Source organism: Sinocyclocheilus grahami, unplaced genomic scaffold (genome assembly GCF_001515645.1).
Source record: "Sinocyclocheilus grahami isolate Dianchi unplaced genomic scaffold, SAMN03320097.WGS_v1.1 scaffold1140.1, whole genome shotgun sequence".
Lineage (NCBI taxonomy): Eukaryota > Metazoa > Chordata > Actinopteri > Cypriniformes > Cyprinidae > Sinocyclocheilus > Sinocyclocheilus grahami.
The window spans coordinates 165,008-184,831 of NW_015506319.1; the positions used below are offsets into that span (position 1 = coordinate 165,008).

General features: G+C 39.3%; 1 protein-coding gene across 2 annotated transcripts; it reads left to right on the forward strand.

Annotated features, from left to right (window-relative positions):
• Positions 1-1,939: 1,939 nt before the first annotated feature.
• On the forward strand, positions 1,940-18,317 carry rom1a (retinal outer segment membrane protein 1a). 2 transcript variants are annotated; one of them, XM_016252936.1, is made up of 5 exons: positions 1,940-2,507; positions 9,298-9,728; positions 13,708-13,954; positions 15,280-15,444; positions 18,138-18,317. In XM_016252936.1, the coding sequence occupies exons 1-5, from the start codon at positions 2,358-2,360 to the stop codon at positions 18,165-18,167; spliced, it is 1,023 nt and encodes a 340-aa protein (XP_016108422.1). In that variant the 5' UTR covers positions 1,940-2,357; the 3' UTR covers positions 18,168-18,317. The 2 variants fall into 2 exon arrangements, with proteins under 2 accessions (XP_016108422.1, XP_016108421.1); XM_016252935.1 differs by lacking the exon at positions 18,138-18,317 and adding an exon at positions 15,649-16,076 and having other exon boundaries at positions 1,941-2,507; positions 15,280-15,518.
• The last annotated feature ends 1,507 nt before the right edge of the window (positions 18,318-19,824 follow it).

Sequence of the window (19,824 nt, forward strand, 5' to 3'; positions counted from 1 at the left end):
TCTCAGTTCTCAAACAAATTAAGAACTACATTCGATTTTTATTGACTTTATTGACGCAAGCACTTATTGCGATAGAAAACACTTTAACAGTTTCCACTGATTAAGAAATAATTTTGTTTGCTTGGGTGGTAATATTAGGCCTATTATATTAATAGGGAAGGGGGGCCCAAAAATGTGTTTTGCCTATGTCACGAAAAGAGGTAGGCTAAATCCGGCCCTGGTTAAAGGAGAGAGTAGGGAGTGAAAATGAAGGAAATGGGAGTCACTATAAGACTAGACTACTTCACATAGGTTTTTTTATTTTTTTTGAAAGATTAAAAGATTATAGGAAAAATGTTACCCATTTGATATAGTTAATCCCAATATATATTTTCTCATTAGAAAAATGCTAATGTATGTTTTAGATGTAAATGTCTGTATGCTATTCTGTAGTTATACTAATGGTAATATAATTGAGCATTAAATAAAAAGCACATTGCATTCTTTTGGCAAACTCCAGGTGTAGCAGGATGTTGTAATTGAATGTCATTTTGATTTGACTTTTTTATTTGTTTATGTAAAGATACACCCGCTTATTATGATATACCAGCAGTATAATGCATTTTGTCTTGCTGTTGAAGTGTGTATGTCTGTAATTATTAGCATGTTGATATAAATAAAAGTAGAAAAAACTATGTTGGGAATCTCTTTGAAAGGAGAAAATGGTCATATTAATGTGTATTGTATGTATTTAGATACAGTTTCACCTGATTTCTTATACCTGACAATTAAGATAAAGATAAATCCATACCTAACAGAAAATAAATCTGAAAAACATATCATAGTACTATATAAAGTAAAGTTGATTAAAGTCTTTGGTAATCAGTATTTGATTTTTTAAAAACCCTTTTTACATGAATAGTTAATTTTATTTTTCCATGCAGTGTAAAGAACTCAATTATAAAAAGTTATTTTTATTATTTTTTTAATTATAAAATTATTTAATGTAGTCTCCCAATTAATATGAAGTCATAGAAGCTGCATGCAAACAACTAAAAATAATTCACAAAATGTTGTTTAAAATAATAACAAACTTACAGTTGGAATGTAGCATGTCACACCACAAAACATTAAATAATTCATATTTCTAAAAATATTTAATGTCAACTAACTAGTCATTTAAATAAAACTGGAATTAAATCAAAAGCCAATGATTTCTTAGCAAAGTTCAAAAACAGCTATTTCTCATCCATCACACAAAACGTGAAGGGCAATGATGTTTGCTAGGACCGCAAACAGGCTGCAAACGACTATTTAGTTAAAAAGCTGAGAAGATTTAAGAATGACTTGATTTTATTACATTGTAATAAATTATTATTATTGTTATTATTATTATTATTATAAAAAAGGTCCTAGGTTCCCATAAAGGGTGAATCCTTTATTTCTTTAAATTTTTTAAGAGTGAAGTTCATTGATAAATAACATTTTGCCATCTGTTCCACAAATGGGTTAAGGTTAGAAAGTGCAGAAAATCAATACAAATAAATGATGTATAAATTACAGTTTTTTAGGCCCACTGTCTAAATAGCGTTATAGATTTACATTTAAGTACAAGAACAGGACCTGCCCTTTCATTTACATGAGCCACATTTTAAAATGAATGAGTTGTTTGCGAAGGGTCAAGTTGGCGCTGAAATTATGGCTGCTCTCATGCCTCAATAAATTGATTATCTTCACTTCTGAGACTCCCTATAACTAGATTGACCTTTGAAGGAAGGCAAATCCCAGCCCTTCCAATCTCTTCCTTGTCGTTATTCATCATCTTTATCCTCTACAAACGTGACGCAATGCAGCGATGCACCACTGGCTTTGCTGGGCAGACAGTGGCCTTGTTTCCCATTGGAGAGGGCCGTTGTAATAGGATAGTTTAGGGATTACAGGTAAGACGCCCAAGACCTCTAACTTTGGCCAAATCCAGTGTGTCTCACCCAACCATGGGCATGGAGGTGCAAGGGCACCACTCTCACCATTGAGTGGGCATCTGGCTCATTTTAGCATCGCTACGGGGGGATCACCACCAAAAAATCTGGACTGACCTTTGCTAACAGATTAAATGACAACAACATACAGAATATCGGCTGCGCTGTTTGAATGAAACTGAATTGATCTCGTATTCTAACAAAGAAAGGGAACTTAACGGATTTACACAAAGTTACCTATTTTTTCACAGATCATTTGAAGCGCCAGCAGTTTCAGTCTGATTCTCAGCACCTCTTTCAGAGAGTTCGCATTTCGACAACGTTTGAACACTTCTGCATTTTTTCCACACTCTACTAGTCTTCCTTTTTCTCGGGTTTACATCACAATACTCTTTCACAATGGTTGTGGGTAAGATGAAGTTCACTTTTCAGAAAAGGGCCAAGCTGGCACAGGGTTTGTGGCTGCTCTCATGGTTGGCAACTCTGGGTGGAGCGGTTACCTTCACTTTAGGATGCTTCCTAAAGACTGAGCTTCGAAGGAGGGGAGAGGTATCCATATAACCCTCATATTTTTAATTTGCTTTTTGTTTCTTTGCCATTAATTTAATGCATTACATAATGACGTCCTGATTAGTTTGGAATTTCAAAACTGGCATTGACATTCAATCTTTAGCAATTAACATTTTGTACAGTTTGCATGTTTTTTAGTGTCTTTGATTTAGTTTATATAAGTTTATAGAATCTTTATCTTAATTGACAATAAATTGTAAGACATTGTAAATGTCTTAATAAACAAATATGTGAAGAGCTCAAACGTTTCAGAAATATCTGGCAGGGATTAACCTATGTGAATATAAATATGATCTAAGCTGGTCATAATAGGCTTAAGGAGCTGTCCTTCACAAAGGAGCTCTTCAACAGTCTAGATGGGTCATTATCAACCTGATGATAAAGACTGGCATCGGTCTTAAGCAGGACATATATAATTTTGTAGTTTTACAAACCATTATTTTAACTGACATGCACGTTTACGCATAGCATGATACTACAAATAATTTTTGCATGTTCTTCATTATATATTAACTAAGGGTGTACTCACACTAGGCGTTTGACCCCCAAATCCCGGTTTGTTTGCCTAGTGTGAGCGCTCCGTGCCGTGCTCGGGCGTAGTTCGTTTAGCCGGCCCTGGCCCGGTTGGAAGAGGTGGGCCAGGACACAGTTCGGTTGGGCTCAGGCGCGGTATGCATGCAGTGTGAGCGCTAACCGCGCCGGAGCATGGAACAGATACTATTTTGTGTGGGCTACTGTCATCATTATGACCGCAAACATATTCTATTACTGCTACTACACTGCACTTTTCAATTAATTTAATTCAATCAAGTATATTTACGTTTATAATGGGTCTGGTTCTCACCTTATTGATGAACTGGAATTAGTCTGCGATTTAAAGCTGCAGATTCTTTCATTAACGTCAGCTGCCTCCGTAATAATTCTCTTATATTTACAAGTGAAATCAAGGCACGGCATAAATTACAAATTTATAAGGCAGAATATTAGCAAAAGTGGGTTTCTCCGTTATCTCGCACATGACGTAAGCGTGCTCTGGCCCGGAAAATTTAGTGCAAGTGTGAGTGCAGGCCAGTGGGGGAGTGGCAACCATGCCTAGTGTGAGTACACCCTTAACGACCCATTTACATTAGTGCGTTTTCGTTTTAAGACACATACCTTTTGCTACGGTTATGCCTATTGTTTACATTACTCCGGCGTTTTCCACCTTCGAAAACGGAGACTTTTGAAAATGATGCAGACCCCGTTTTAGTTTGAAAACGTCTCCGGTTACTATCGTAACCTCGGTTCCCTGAGAGCGGGAACAAGACATCACGGAGACATTTATCCGTTATGGGAACTCCTTCCCTTCCAACCTTTCCAGAAGTCCTATTGGTTCACGCCAGTCCATAGTCACGCCAGAACGATATTCAATCCCGCCATGAGAGAGGCTACGAGCAGCCTGTACAAGTCACATACTCAGCGAAGATAGAACACACAATACCCACAACCAATAGCGACGCTTGTTAGGCGGGCTTGCAGCTGATAGGTGGAGACAAGCCAATGAGCGTCTAAAGCCCAGGTATATACGAAATTTGCATATCTGGTCAGTGATAATGTATGCTGCGCTGAGAAACAGGGCAGAAGCAACAACAATCACAGTATTGTGAGGGGGGGGGGGGCTGCACAGAGATAACGGTGTTAAGCAACAGTATAACACATAAGATGAAAATGGTACACCAATCGAATTAGACACTGAATAGCAGGAGCTGCACTGAGTACAGGGCAGACAACAGCAACAATAGCATATAGGGCTGCGCAGAGTAATTACTGTGCGAGGCAGCAAACACATGAATAGAGGTAGCATAAACGTGAATCAGTCACTCACCGGCAGCACTTGGGAGGCTAAGGACTGAGCGTCCAGCTTGTAAAACCTGGCGAAGGTATTCTGAGAAGACCAGCCGGCTGCAAAGCATATATCCTGAATAGACATACCTCTCGACCACGACCAGGAGGAGGCGATAGCTCTTGTTGAGTGGGCCCTAATGTGCAAAGGACATTCCAAACCTTGACTCGTATAACAGCCGTGTTAGTGTCCACAATCCAGTGGCAAAAGCCTCCTTTTTGACATGACCCGGCCCTTCGCACAACCACCGTAGCACACGAAAAGCTGGTCAGATTGTCGAAAGCTGGCAATAGAACGGTCAATGAACATCCTCAAAGCCCTGATGGGGCACACCGAAATCTGAGTGTCCGCATCACGCGAGGTTGGTGACTCAGAAGAAAGGGCAGACAGTGAAACAGTCTGTGCTCTGAAAGGGGTAGATAGTGATTTGGGCACGTAGCTCGGTCTCGGCCGGAGAGTGACGCTGCAGTTACCGGGTCCGAAGCGAATACAATCGCTGTCCACAGAAAACACATGAAAATCCCCTATGCGCTTAGCTGAAGCAAGGGCAAGAAGAAATGCAGTTTGAGATATAGCTCCTTCATAGCAATGGATGCTAAAGGCTCCAATGGTGGTTGTGAAAGAGCTCTTAACACCACCTCTAGGTCCCAGGGTGGAACTGAAGGCGGACGCGGGGAATGCAACCTCCTCGCCCCCTTAAGAACACTCACCACCAGAGCGTGCCTACCGATCGATTGCCAGCCCAGCGGGGAACGAAACTAGGCAATAGCGGCCAGTGTTGATGGTGGACATCCACTATCAAGCCTGTACTGTAGAAAACGCAGAACATCTGACACGGAGCAAGCAGCCGGGTCGATATGAACATCACGGCACCACAAACACTCCCCATTTTAGAGTGTAGAAATGTGTCGTGGAGGGCATCCGCGCCTCCGAGAGCGTATCAAGCACATGAGAATGCAGGGCGGTCAGCTCCTCTGATATCCCCGAAGCAGCCACAAATGATGGCTCAATAACTCCGAGTTGGGGTGCCACACCGAGCCGCTCGTTTGAGACAGCAGATCCTTCCTGATGGGGATCGGCCAGGGTGGCGCCACCAGCAGCTTTGTCAGCTCCGGGAACCAAGGCTGGTTCGGCCAGTTCGGGGCGACGAGTGTCACCGAAGCCTCCTCCTCCCTAACCTTGCATATCACCAGCTGCATTATCTTGATTGGAGGAATGCATACAACCTAGCTGCTGGCCAGCGCAATGTCAGAGCGTCCCCTTCCAGCCGGGAGTGAGACAGGGTGAAGAACAGCGGGCAGTGCGCATTTTTGCTCATGGCGAACAGATCCACCTCCGCTCTCCCCTAGTGGGTCCAAATCATCCGAACTGACTCGGAATGCAGCCTTCACTCTCCTTGAGGAATCCCCTTCCTTAAAAGCATTTCTGCCCCACGGTTCAGGAGACCGGGGATGTGCGCTGCTCTGATGGAGAGAAAGTGACGGTCCATCCATAGCAGGAGATTCGCTGCCTGCTTGTACCGAGCCTTGGATCGTATGCCCCCTTGTTGATTTATGTACGACACCACAGACGTTGTCGGTGCGAATCAGTACATGTCGCTGTTCCAGCTGCGGCCGAAAATCCTTTAGAGCTAAGAACACTGCTTCCAGCTCCAAGCGGTTTATGTGCCACCGGCTCTGAGGTTCTGACCACAGCCCTGAAGCCGGCATGTCCTCGCACACTGCTCCCCATCTGCGAGTCGACACGTCCGTCGTGACCACGACACATGACGTCATCAAGCCCAGGGGAAGCCCCCGGCTGAAGAGATCTTTGCCTTCGATGCAGCCGCGGGAGACCGCGATGTGCAAACGGTCCAAAGTCCACGCCGTCCAAGGGACTCGAGATTTCAGCCATAACTGTAGCGGGCGCATGTGTAGTAAACCCAAATGACATACTGATGCCGCTGCCATGAGTCCCAGCAGCCTCTGACATTGCTTCAAGTGAACAGAGCTGCCCAGTCTGAAGTGGTGCAGGGAAGACAAAATGGCCACCGAGCGCTCCCGAGAGAGGCGAGCACGCATCTCCACTGAGTCGAAGCACACTCTCAGATACGTTATAGACTGACTCGGGGCGAGAATGCTCTTACGCACATTCACACATAGCCCAAAGAACTCCAAGTGATGAAACAGTTTGTCTATATGGCTGTCTATAGTGTGTCCCGTGACTGAGCTAAGATCAGCCAGTCATCCAAATAATTGAGAACACGCATCCCACTCGCTCTGAGGGGGGCGAGAGCTGCGTCCATGCACTTCGAGAAAGTGCGCGGGGCCAAAGCCAGCCCAAACTGGAGAACAGAGTTCTGGTACGCTGTGCCCTCGAAAGCAAATCTCAGAAAGCGTCTGTGATGCACTGCTATCTGAATGTGAAAGTACGCATCCTTTAAATTCACAGACGCAACCAGTAACCGGGGCGAATTCGCGCCAGGATCTGTTTTATCATGCTGAACGGACGCTTGCAGAGCACTCTGTTGATGGGCCTGAGATCTAGAATCGGGCGGAGTCCTCCATCTCTCTTGGGCACCACAAAATGGCAGTTGTAAAACCCGCTCTCCAGCTCGCTCGGAGGGACTCGTTCTATCGCTCCTTTTTCGAGCAGGTTGCATACCTCTTGTCTCAGAACCAGGGCATTTTGAGGCAATGTTAGAGACTTCACTACGTCGTTGAAACAGGGTGGTCTGCGTCTGAATTCAAGGGCGTACCCACGCTCTATCACACCGAGTAACCAGCACGAGATTCCCGGAATAGTTTTCCACGCGCTCAGGAACTGACATAGCGGCTTTAGCGGCTTGGTCGTTGGATGCGGCGGCGAGTGCTGCGCGGCTATAACATATGTGAGCAGCGGCTCTGCACTGCTCTGAGGCGGGGCGAGCGGCGCTACATTGACTGAGTGAGGAGGAAAAAGCTATTTTGTGCACATGTATGCATTTTTTAATGATCCCACACACACATCAAACACAAATTTGAACAAGCTCCTCCACTTGCCGTAGTGCCTCTTCCCGGGTTCCTTTACACATTTCTCCGCACATCCGGCTCCTGGCAGCAGCTGTCGCAGGCCTGGTGTCCCTGCACTGCGATGAGCCATGCGCCAAAGAAGACCTCGATCTCGCAGTCTGCTGCTTTTTAACCGGTGTGGGCGGTGGCATCTGCGCCTGTCACTACAGACTGTGAATGGCTATACGCCCTAGTTGAACACCACTTCGTAGGGGCGTGAACAACTGACGTAATATTCCAGCAAAATCTGGAAGGCTGATAAGACGCGCGCCTGGGCATCAGGTGACTCCTCGCCTTTGCACGCTTTTCCGTACAGTCGCATCAGGTGACTCCTTGCCTTCGCGCGCTTTTCTGCACAAGGGCATCAGGTGACTCCTCGCCTTCGCACGCTTTTCTGAGCAGGGGCATCAGGTGACTCCTTGCCGCTTTACTGCTGGTGAGTGGGTAAGCGACTGAAGCGCTTGTCACCGCACTGAAGCGGGGGCTGCATATCGCCCTGAATGAGTGAGAGAGCGGAGTCCTCTACACACGGCAGCCGCTGATGTGGGGCTGGTATCGTGTGAATAAGAGAGCAGTGTCTTCCAAACATGGCAGTCGCTGATGAGGGGCTGGTATCGTGTGAATAAGAGAGCAGTGTTTTCCAAACACGGTAGCCGCTGATGAGGGGCTGGTATCATGTGAACGAGTGAGGAGCCAGTGATTGTGCTTTGCACACGGCAGAATGCCGCTCTGAGGCGGGGAGATGCACACTTTTTAGACAGTGGGTCGTGTGGCATCTGTGGCGACATGAAAACCCTTAGCTCCAGTATCTGTACTCGGCACTCCGCTCCGCCATAGAAGGGGAACATGAGGAGAGGAATGCGGACATTTTGTCGGCATGAGCTCATCACCAGAGTCCTTAAGGTCCACCACTGATAGAGGGCAGACGGACTCATCTGACATCTGAAGAAAAATGTCATACTCACCTGAACGCTGCAGAGGAGCGGCAATCCAGGCACCGCCCTCTGATGAGCGAACCGTAACTGTGAGCTGTAATAGTTTATAAGCCATATTCTTAGGTTATTCAGCAAAGTGAAGGAGAAGATTCTGATGTAATTGTCGCGTGTATTGCATTTTATACTGCCTCTCAAGTGCATCAGTATTTGCATGCGATTTGCATACTTCTCGACAATTGGCCAGTCATTTGGACTGGCGTGAGCCAATAGGACTTCAGGAAAGGTTGGAAGGGAAGGAGATCCCATAACGGAGAAATGTCTCGTGAAAGCTCGAGAGGGAACTCCGGGGTTGCGTTTCAGTGTAAACGGAGACTTTTGAAAACAATGGCGTGGCTGCCCTCATTCGCGCTTATCCTGTAAACAATAACATCATGCTCATTGTTGTACCCATAGATGTGTATAGGTAGATTCCCCATTTAACTGCTCCAAGCACGTAGACGCATCCGCCATCTAAATAATAGGGATCCACTTATACATATCTATGGTTGTAGCTGCATGAATGGTCACGTGACATGTGTTTTCAGTTGTGTAGTGTAGACAGAGATCGTTTCGAAACGCCAGTGTAGACGAGGATCATTTTCAACACCGTTTTAAAACGAAAAAGCACTAATGAAAACGGGACCTAAATGACCAGTCCAAAAATGAGAATGATTCTGATTTACCCTAATATATATGCAATGGCAAGTTAATCAGTTAATTCCGTGTAAAAGAGCCTTACAGCCAGGCTTAACTGGAATAAAACAAAACAAAACAAAAACATTTGTTTACTGGGTTAGGGTTACAGTTGAATTAAAATAAATTTGAATAAACTTTAACTGAAATAATAAATAAAAAGGGACTGACATCAACATATTTTCCTTTAGGTAATGGACAACACAGACATCCACTGTGTGCCCAATACCTTGATTATTGTGGGTCTTGCTTCGATGGGCATTAATTACTTTGCCAGTCGAATCTGCCAGGATGCCCTAGATCCTGGGCGTTTTCAACAATGGAAGACCTTCCTGAAGCCCTATTTTGGATGCTCAATATTCTTCACCACCCTCATGCTGATTTCAGTCATCTTGAGTTACGTCATGAAGGGCAGCCTGGAGACCTCCCTGAAAATCGGCTTGAAGAACGGTATCCGCTTCTACAAGGACACCGACACTCCAGGCCGCTGCTTCCAGAAGCAGACCATTGATCGCCTTCAGATGGAGTTCCAGTGCTGTGGTAATAACGACTACAAGGATTGGTTTGAGGTGCAGTGGATCAGCAACCGTTACCTGGATTTCAGCTCTAAGGAAGTTAAGGAGTGAGTCAATGGGAATGTCAATTCAAAGTATTAAAAGGATACAGTAGTTCATCCAAATATGAAAATAGTGTCATCATTTACATACCTTCATGCCGTTCCAAATGTGTGACTTTCTTCTGCAGAGCACAAAAGAACATATTCTGAAGAATGTTTCTTCTTTTATTTTCCACAGAATAAAGGGTCACACTTTAGTTTGAGTACCAATTCTCACTGTTAACTATTAACTACGACTTTTGCTTCAATAAACTCATAATTTGTTTAAGGGGTAAGATTGAGGGATCTAAAATATGGTCATGCAGAATAAAACATTAATATGTGCTTTATAAGTACTAATAAATAGCAAATATGCTAGAAATATGCTTGCTACAGTAATAATCAACTAGTTAATAGTGAGAATTGGTCTCTAAACTAAAGTGTTACCAAGTAAAGAAATGTATACAGATTTAGAACAACATGAAGGTGAGTAAATGAGAGAATTTTCATTTTTGGGTTGACTATACCTTTACCATCTCTATTTGCTCTATTTAAGACACCTAAGGACACTTGAGGAGAACTTAATACTTCATGCATCCATTATAAATCACTTTCAGACGAATATGGCTCAGTTAGTTCTGGGAAAAGCTCTAACATCATTTATTTTATATTCTAACGCAGTGTCATTCATGATTGTTAAGAGTGTCTTAAGTGTCCAAAACCGTTCATATATTCAGTATAGTCACAAAATCTGAGACCATCCACAAAAAAGGACCACAAGTGTTTACAAAAATGCATTTAAGAGTCATGTTAATATCTGGTGTGAAAAGTGTCTTGGCTGATGACTTGTTATCAGGGCCCGTATTCACAAAACATTTTATCTTACCACTAAGAGTTCTCCTAAATAGAGGTAAAAGATTTTAGCTAAGAGTTTTCTCTTAAAACCTATTCACAAAGCTGCTGAGACAAACTTTTACTAAGGAATAGAGAGAAGTCTTATGATAAGAGTAAGGGCGGGGTTGACCTCATTGCTATGGATGACGTTAGCATGCTTACTAACTATGCACACAGTGATTGGCTGAGGGGAGGGGTCTCTGTCAGAGATTTATTCATAGAATTGTAGAGTATTGTAGAGCCATATTCAGATAAAAGTTTAAAAATGAAAAAATATGCACATTCAAATAAAGATTTTAAAAAGCAGGCTAAGTGTCACTAATTGTGCTGTGTGTACATTAATGAGGAAAAAAAATAACTTAAATGATTTTAGCAAATGGCTGCAATATAACAAAGAGTGAAAAATTTAAGGGGGTCTGAATACTTTCCGTACCCACTGTATGTTCAGTTAATTGTCAGCCTCTTACATGTGTGCTCCTCGTAAACACTTAGCAGATATGCATATAAACAACCTTTTAATTAACAGAGTAGAATAATCATGGCTAGTGAGGCATGTAAATGTAAAAGAAAACCAAACTGGATGCAAGAACAGCTGTTAGTTCTTGCCCAACTTGTTAATGAAAACAACAGTCATAATATCCTCACGATTAAGGCGACACATTTTTAAAAGCTCATTATTGTCAAACGTTTCTAAAATGTTTCTGTTCTGAGGCAGACTGCCAGCAACAGCCATTTTAGGATAGTTTGTGACTTGGTCTTAGTGACTTAGGAGTTCTCTTCACTACTCCTAACGTTTCACACCGATGGAGTTTTGGTTCCTTGCCGCTGTCGCCTCTGGCTTGCTTAGTTGGGGACACTTCATTTCCAGCGTTATCGTTGACATAATTGCAAAGATATTATTTAAACTGAGCTGGATGTTGACATCACTGAATTCAATGATGAACTGTCTTTAACTGAAAAATGAGTGTTTACTATTGTCATTTTGCATTATTGACACTATTTTCCTAATTAATGCTGTTCAGTTGCTTTGTCACAATCTGTATTGTTAAAAGCGCTATATAAATAAAGGTGACTTGACTTGACTTGACAGATTTAGGAGCTAGTTTTAGCACTAAAAAGCTTTGTGATATACTCTTAGAGCAAAAATGTAGGAGTCCTAAATTTAGGACTGACACGCCCATTATTTTTAAGGTTTTCTCCTAAATCGGCGAGTTATGAGTTACTTTTAGACTTAAGATGTTTTGTGAATATGGGCCCTGGGCCCGTATGTATAAAACTTCTCAGAAATGCTCTTAAAAATAGTCTTAAGCTTTGACTTAAGTGTCAAAAAATTCTTAGTAAAAAGTAGGACTTTTCTAAGAGTAGGAAACTTTTATAAAGACGCTAAAAGCAACTTTCAGTAACGTCTAAGACTGATTCTGACACTTAAGTGTTGTGAACTAAGGACTACAATGATGTCAACACCAAATGGCCGACCTCGACCTCTGAATCAGCCAATAGTGAGCCTGCTCATGTAAAGTCACAGCAGCACAGCACGAATCATTTAAAGTGACTACAATAAAATCATTTAATTAAGACTGAAATATTTTAATTTAAATGTATTTTTAAATGCTTTGCATTGTGCAAAATTATCACAAATTATTAATAATGCTTTGTTTAATGGTATGTCTCCTCATTTACAGTTAGAGCCATGATGTGAACATGAGTTCCATCAACGGCTCCAGTAACTCCAGGAAAGCCCACAATCCTCACAAAAGTTGATTTTGCATTATGGTTTGGCGGTCAGTTGAAAATTTAATAAACTGCCATATAGTAGTGGCCAAAAGTGATGTCCGGCCTAGGAAATTTGACATATTTTCATTCTTAATTTTTTAAAAAAATGTGCAAGATTTTGTAAAAATATTGCATAGTTGCTTAGTCAGTTGTTTTACTTGTGATAATAATGCAATGAAACAGGCCAAATTTTGCGGTCATAATTTTTGGCCATGCTATCATACAAAGACATTATGAACAAATGTAAAAACAAGAGGACCAATGAAATGTAAATAACGTATGTTGTAGTCAATGTGCCAATGTCGCCAATTTAGTGATTTTGTCACGAGATTTAGTGACTTCCGCATCCCTTTAGAGACTTTTTTCAAAAACCTAGCAACAAAATCAATTTCTTGGACAAACATTATCTACATTCCGAAACTCTCCCATGATGTCATAAAGGCGAGTTCACTGATCTATATAAATATAAATATAGATCAGTGAACTCACCTTTATGAGGTCATCTAGCAACATTAAGTGACCAGTTTTAGCTACTTTCAATTGAAAGCAGTTGGCAACACTGGTCAGTGTTTTTTTTTGTCCTTTGTATTTTGACGGTTTAAGTGAAATGTTGGGTCATAAAAAAAACAATCAAAACATCACGTTTGGCCACTGTTGTGTTTGGTGGGGTTAGTGCCACAATATGTAAGAACCTGCTTACTGTGTCATCACCGGTGCATTGCTGCATTCTTCCAATTTTCCAGCCAAAAAAAATGTATTACTACTTTCATGTCTGCCGTTAGAGCATTGACTTGTTGAGTGGAAGAGGTTATTAAATTTTTCACTTTATCAGTTAAAGTTTTTATCGAAAAAGACTTTTTGATCTTTACAATTACGTTTGTATCGTTTTATCAACTCCATATTATCATATAAGTCCAATATATTTTCGCTGGAAAGTGTTTGTCGTCCCTTCTTTTCGGCCATCTTATTACTCCTAACTAAGTTTAGGAGACCTCTCCAGCTCTCTTAAATAATTTAGGAGCTGAGACCTCTTTTAACACTTAGGAACCTTTATGAATCACTCTTATTCTTAAGTCTAGGAATTCTTAGAATTTTGACACACTTAAGACTAAACTTTTACTTTGAGCGGCTTTATACATACGGCCCCTGATCACAAAAGAAAAATTCTAATACCAAGTTGAAATATGGACTTGGAGTACATATTGAGTACAATGAAATTAAAACCATGAAGTAAGAAAGTTTTAAGTGAACTATTGGTAACTTTATGAGCAGCAATTTCATAACAGTTTGCAATGATGATTCAAGGTTCTTTTCTTCCAATTTCTTCTCAATCTTCCAGCCGCATTAAGAGCAATGTGGATGGCCGTTACTTGGTTGACGGTGTGCCCTTCAGTTGCTGTAACCCTAGTTCTCCCAGACCCTGTATCCAGTACAAAATCACCAACAACACTGCCCACTACAACTACGACCACCAGACCGAAGAACTCAACATCTTCATTCGTGGTTGCAGAGAAGCCCTGGTCAACTATTACATGGGGCTGATGAACACTATTGGAGCTGTAGTTCTGTCTATCTTCCTGCTTCAGGTACACTGTTAAAGGTTTGCGTGTAGACAATGGACCTTGGACCATCAGGGTATAATCTATATTTATTTTGGCATAAATGAAAATGAGACTCCAAGGGATAGACATACATTTCTTCAATCCCCTTTCAAGACAGTATAACCCATTGAGGAGACATTGAACAGACCACCAGTTTGTTTTCATTCACATCACATATACTACCCCGACTAAGATCAGTTAGTTTGTTGACAATTTAATCTGCCAGTTTAGTTCCCTTGAATTCCTTGTACCATGTATCATATGCTACAAAAGCTAAATTTGGGAATACTTTACAATAAGGTTCAATTTGTGAACATGAGTTAACTACGTTATTTAACATTAACTAACAATGAATAAAGTGTCACTTTATTTTAAGGTCCAATTCTCACTATTAACAAATCATTATCTACAACTTTTGCCTCGATAAACTCCTAATTCTCTGCTTATTAATAGTTAGTAAGGTAGTTGTTAAATTTATGTATTGGGTAGGATTAGGGATGTAGAATATGGTCATGCAGAATAAGTACTAATAAACAGCCAATATGTTAATAATAGGCATGCTAATAATCAACTAGTTAATAGTGAGAATTAGTCCCTATACTAAAATGTTACCAAATATTGTTCTAAGCATTTATTAATCTTAGTTTCTTAATTTCAACATTTACTAACACATTATTAAAATCAAAATTTGTAGCTGTTAATATTATTTAATGGATCTGATCTAACACGAACTAACAGAACAGTTGTATTTTTATTAACTAACATTAACATACTGTAACAAATGTATTGATAATTTTAATTAATGTTAGTTTTAAATTTTTTAGCAGCTTTACAGATTTAGCATAATGTATTGCATAGCATTAATTACAGTGACTGAAATGTATTTTTGCCAACCAGTTAGAACAAACAAACAAACAAACAAACACTAGTAAATTGCAATACAGCAAATTATATATTTTGTGTGGTAGGGTAGGTTACTACATAATATCAATTATAATTAATAAATTATAATTAAACCCGTAATATGGGAAATAACCCCCCAAAGTTCCAAAAGTTAATAGCTTAAATAGATTTCCACATGCATGTATATTTACTTGTATTTTGTTGTAGGCTTGCATATGTTACTTACGTTTACATTTGCGCATTTAGCGGACACTTTTATCCAAAGCGAACAACAAAAGCGATTCATCAAAGAGTGAACAACATTTAAAATATGCAATGACAGGTTTATTAGACCAGATTTTACTTCTACAAACTAGCTATTTTTACCCATTTTCTCATATTCCATGTCAATTGCATTTTTTCTACAGAGCTCAGTGTTGGCCAGTGTGCGCCTCCTGCAGACGTCTATGGAGGCTGTTGCTGGACAGGAGAATGTGGAGATTGAAACCGAGGGCTACTTGCTTGAGAAGGGAGTGAAGGAGACCTTCATGGAGTACGTGGATCCTGTGCTGAAGCTCCTGTTGCTGAACCAGGTAACACCTCCTGAAGCCAAACTGGAAGCAGGGGCCACTGGAACAACCACCAGCTAAAGAGTCAGATTTATCTGACCACTGAAATGTTTCCAGTTGGAGGCTGAGAGTACTGACAACTAATCAAATAATTTACGTTTTGGTATTTTTATATATCAGTCTTAATGACCTACATCTCAAATAATTTACGTTTTGGTATTTTTATATATCAGTCTTAATGACCTACATCTCAAAGAGTTGTATACTTCATTAATACACTAAAATGGTTGTTTCTAAAATAAATGAACATTGTAAAATTCTCAAATAAATTAATAAATTATTTATGGCAAACATATGATATTGTTAGTCTTGGGGTGAGTAAACGTCTGTTCATTCCTGTCAGGGGAACTTGGTGCAGCTATGTCTGGGAAATGACTAGCATTATGATAACATTTCCACCATGAATGGTTGAATATTTGAATGACTGAGCAGTTTCTTAACAGAAAGTTCTATTTTATTTCTTCCCATTTACAAAATCATGTCATACACCTAAAAGAGGCTGATTGTGTAATATAGCCTATGTTGTAATACTACTCTACCACATGGATGTATGTAAATGATTGGAATAACAGAAAGACGCAAATCAATGCCCTTGTGAAAAAGAAGTGCGCTAAACTGTAGTGAATGTGTACTTGTAGTGTACTTCAAGTCTTAAAAGTATATTTAAAAAAAAACTGTACTTGCAGGTAATATAACATTACTAAAATAAAAGGCCACTTAAGTGTACTTAGTCAACTTTCATAATGTTTCTTAAGTACACTTTTAAAAAGTGCACTTTGTTATAATGTCAGGTTAGGTTTTTTCATGCTTTACAGAGGTACACTTATTTTGATGCATTGACTAGCCTACTGAAGCATGTGTAAAGTATTTGATTTTAATTTTAATTGCAACTTCATCATTACAAGAGTGTAATTACACATACATTTAAATACATGACATATATGTTTCAAAAGAAATGACATTAAAGTATGTTTTAGTTTTCAGTATTTTTATTTATATTATTTATATTTTTATATTTGTCAGTACATTTAACACACTTTAACCATGGACAACTCTATGTAATTATGAAATTACATATAAAGATGTACTTAAGTGGGTCAAAAAAAGCATTCGTAAATTACTAATTGCAACATAAATTTAAACTATATTTTCATTTAATTGTAAATAACATGCAGTTAAGTACCCAAAAACTTTACATTCAATTTGCACTTAAGTAAATTCTTTTAAAGTATATTATTTCTGTAATAAGTACTCTTTTTAAAAGTATGCTGAAGTGAACTTCTTTTTCACAAGGGTAAGCCCCTTCTAATCATCTGAATCTTACATGTATACTACCCAGGCATGAGAAGATAAAACTTTCTCTTCCAAAACAAAGTTTTTGTTTTAACCAGCCACGACCTTCACAAATACTAGGACACACTTTTAATTGGTTTCTATGTCTTTAGCTTCACACTGGGTAGCCCCACCCATAAAGAAATCTCACTGGCCTAAAATCAACCTCCACATTGCTGTACTGTATATTAAGTATGTTCTAATAGGTTTTGAATCAACAGTATTTTCGCTTGCAGTGTGGACAAGCAAATTATTTGATGCTGGAAATTATTAATTAAAATATATATTATAAAATATATAATATAGCTGAAGAAACACGATTTCATATTTTCATATTCTCCATTATTATTTTCTCATCCAATGTTAATTGCATGTTAAACATAAATACTTCACTGTCATTAAGCCTTTTTTGTTTTGCATTCAGCATGGAATTAAATGCATTGTAAGTGTTAAAAGATGGTGTAGATGATGCTCAGTGCTCTGCTATGAAACACTGTACTGCACTCGCAGAACTGTCAGAAAACTTTCAGGTCTAATAAAATCTGACATTTTGAACCGTTTTGTCGTGTAGTAATATTTTGTGGAACTAGATGCAGACTGTATTCTGCCGCTTCTGTCTTTTTATTGATTCTTTCTTTCAAACTTCTACACATCTACACAATAGCATTCAGGTGCATTTATGCACATAATAAGCAAGCAGAAAGATCTGCAAAATCGCATGAGCCAGGTAGACATGCACAGACTTTCTTACAAACATAAATAGCTGGATATCAGATACAGATAATGAAGGATGATGATTGATGGCAGCATGCACAGTGAAAGCCCAGTGTGTCTGCGTCCTTTATCCTGTAACCTGTGCTAATCTCTTAATACGCAAACTGCTGCTCAAGCACTCAAACTCACTGCATCCGATTATATCTAACAAAGCACGTTAATACATGAGGGAAGATGCATATGCAGATATATGTATATATGTCAAGTGATCATCTATGATTTGTGAAATATAAAAAACACTTTTAACAGACCAATATTATATATTGATGTTGTCATTAACAATATAATATTGGAGACATGGGTTAGATGACTCATGGGGACGTTTTAACAAGGGCTGTATCTCAATAGCTAGAACATTTTGAGTCAAAAGTCCAGCTATACAAATGTGTGGTTTGTCTAGCAGTGGTTATCTTTGTTGGTTTTAAAGATGTCATTCAAAACTGTAAGACCAAAGAATAGATTCCTGTCGTCCAATATGAAAATTACATTATCACTATATACAGTACACTGATCGGCCACAATATTAAAACTACCTGCCTAATATTGTCTAGGTCCCCCTCGTGTTGCCAAAACAGCTCTGATGCATGAAGGCATGGACTCTACAGGACCTCTAAACATATGTGGTATCTGGCACAAAGATATTAGCAGCAGATCCTTTAAATCTTGCAAGCTACCAGGAGGAGCCTCCAAGGATCGGATTTGTTGGTCCAGCACATCAACAACAACAACAACTTATCTGATTCTGTTACATAGAAGTGAATAAAAATAATATATTGATATTTAATATTAAGGTACCACTTTTCGATAAAGTTCCATTAGTTAATGTTAGTTAATGTATTAACTATCATGAATGAACAATGAACAATACATTTATTACAGTATTTATTAATCTTTCTTAATGTTAGTTAATGAGAATACAGTTATTCACTGTTAGTTCATGTTAATTCAGAGTGTATTAACTGTTAACAAGCACAACTGTTGATTTGAATAATGCATTAGTAAATGCTGAAATTAACATGAACTAAGATTCGTAAATGATGAAGAACTATGGTTCATTCTTAGTTCATTAACTAAAGTAGTTAACTAATAAACCTTATTGTAAAGTGTTACCAATATTAATATAAATTCTGTCCAGTTTTATTGTGTTACTTTCAGTAAAAGTGTGGTTATTTTATTGGCTTGTGTTTTTTTTATTCAGTATCATTAAAACTGAGTTAAATTTAAAAAGTCTTACAAAATTACTTTATATTATTTAATAAAATAATAAACAATCATTACAAAGCATTTTTCGGTTTCAGTTTTCGGCCAAGTGCATCCAGAATTTTCGGTTACCGTTTCGGCCCAGAATTTTCATTTCGGTGCATCCCTAGATGTAAGACTACATGTTTTATTTAATTTAATTTAAATTGAACAGTAATTTAAAATGCCCCAATTGCTGAAGGGTCTGCACAACTTTTTAGTACAATTTCAAGTTGCATTGTTCAAAATACCTGTAGTAGCACAGCAGTGCATACCTGTTTACATTAAATTAAGGTGGACTAGATTAGACTGTAATACAAATAGTTGAGTTTGCCAGTTGCATACAACATTTATGGTTTTCATGAAAGTGTTGGTCAGTTTGTCTGCTTGACAATCCCATTTTGCACTGCAACAATAAAACTGAAGTGAGATAAACAAACTGAGAAATGTTTCTTTTTAGTTAAAACAGATGTTGTCAAAGTTTCCTTTGGGAACATAATTTGAAGCCGGAAAAGGGTAATAAATTACAATATATCGCAATATATTTAAAATCGCAACAATATCGTATCGTGACACAAGCATCGTGATAATATCGTATCGTGAGGCCTCTTGTGATTCCCACCCCTAAATATAACTGAAATCTTATTAGTAATTAGTTGCACAACTAGTTACTGCAAAAAGTAATATTATTACAGAATTTACAGTAACTAAGTTAGGCTACTAGCTACTGCCCAACACTGCACATGACATAGGAATTACGCAGATACGACTTGAGATCCAAAAAGGGTGTGCAAGACAAAAGCCTTGCTGTCGTTAGTGGGAGAGGCTGTCCTTTAGCACGGGAGTTGGCAAGTTGGATTGCACCAGTTTTTCTCTTTCGCCACCTACACGTCTGACGTGCTCTGAAACCGATTCCAATAGCGGCACTCCGGCTTACTATCGGAAAGTCAGAATCATTTGAGCGAATCGGTTCGTTCGAACTTTTCATTCTAATGAACC

Excerpts from the sequence above, each read along its gene's own strand:
- rom1a (XM_016252935.1), top strand. The coding sequence starts at position 2,358 with ATGGTTGTGGGTAAGATGAAGTTCACTTTTCAGAAAAGGGCCAAGCTG. Across the intron at positions 2,508-9,297 it reads AGCTTCGAAGGAGGGGAGAG|GTAATGGACAACACAGACAT; the intron begins GTATCCATATAA and ends ATTTTCCTTTAG. Across the intron at positions 9,729-13,707 it reads AGCTCTAAGGAAGTTAAGGA|CCGCATTAAGAGCAATGTGG; the intron begins GTGAGTCAATGG and ends TCAATCTTCCAG.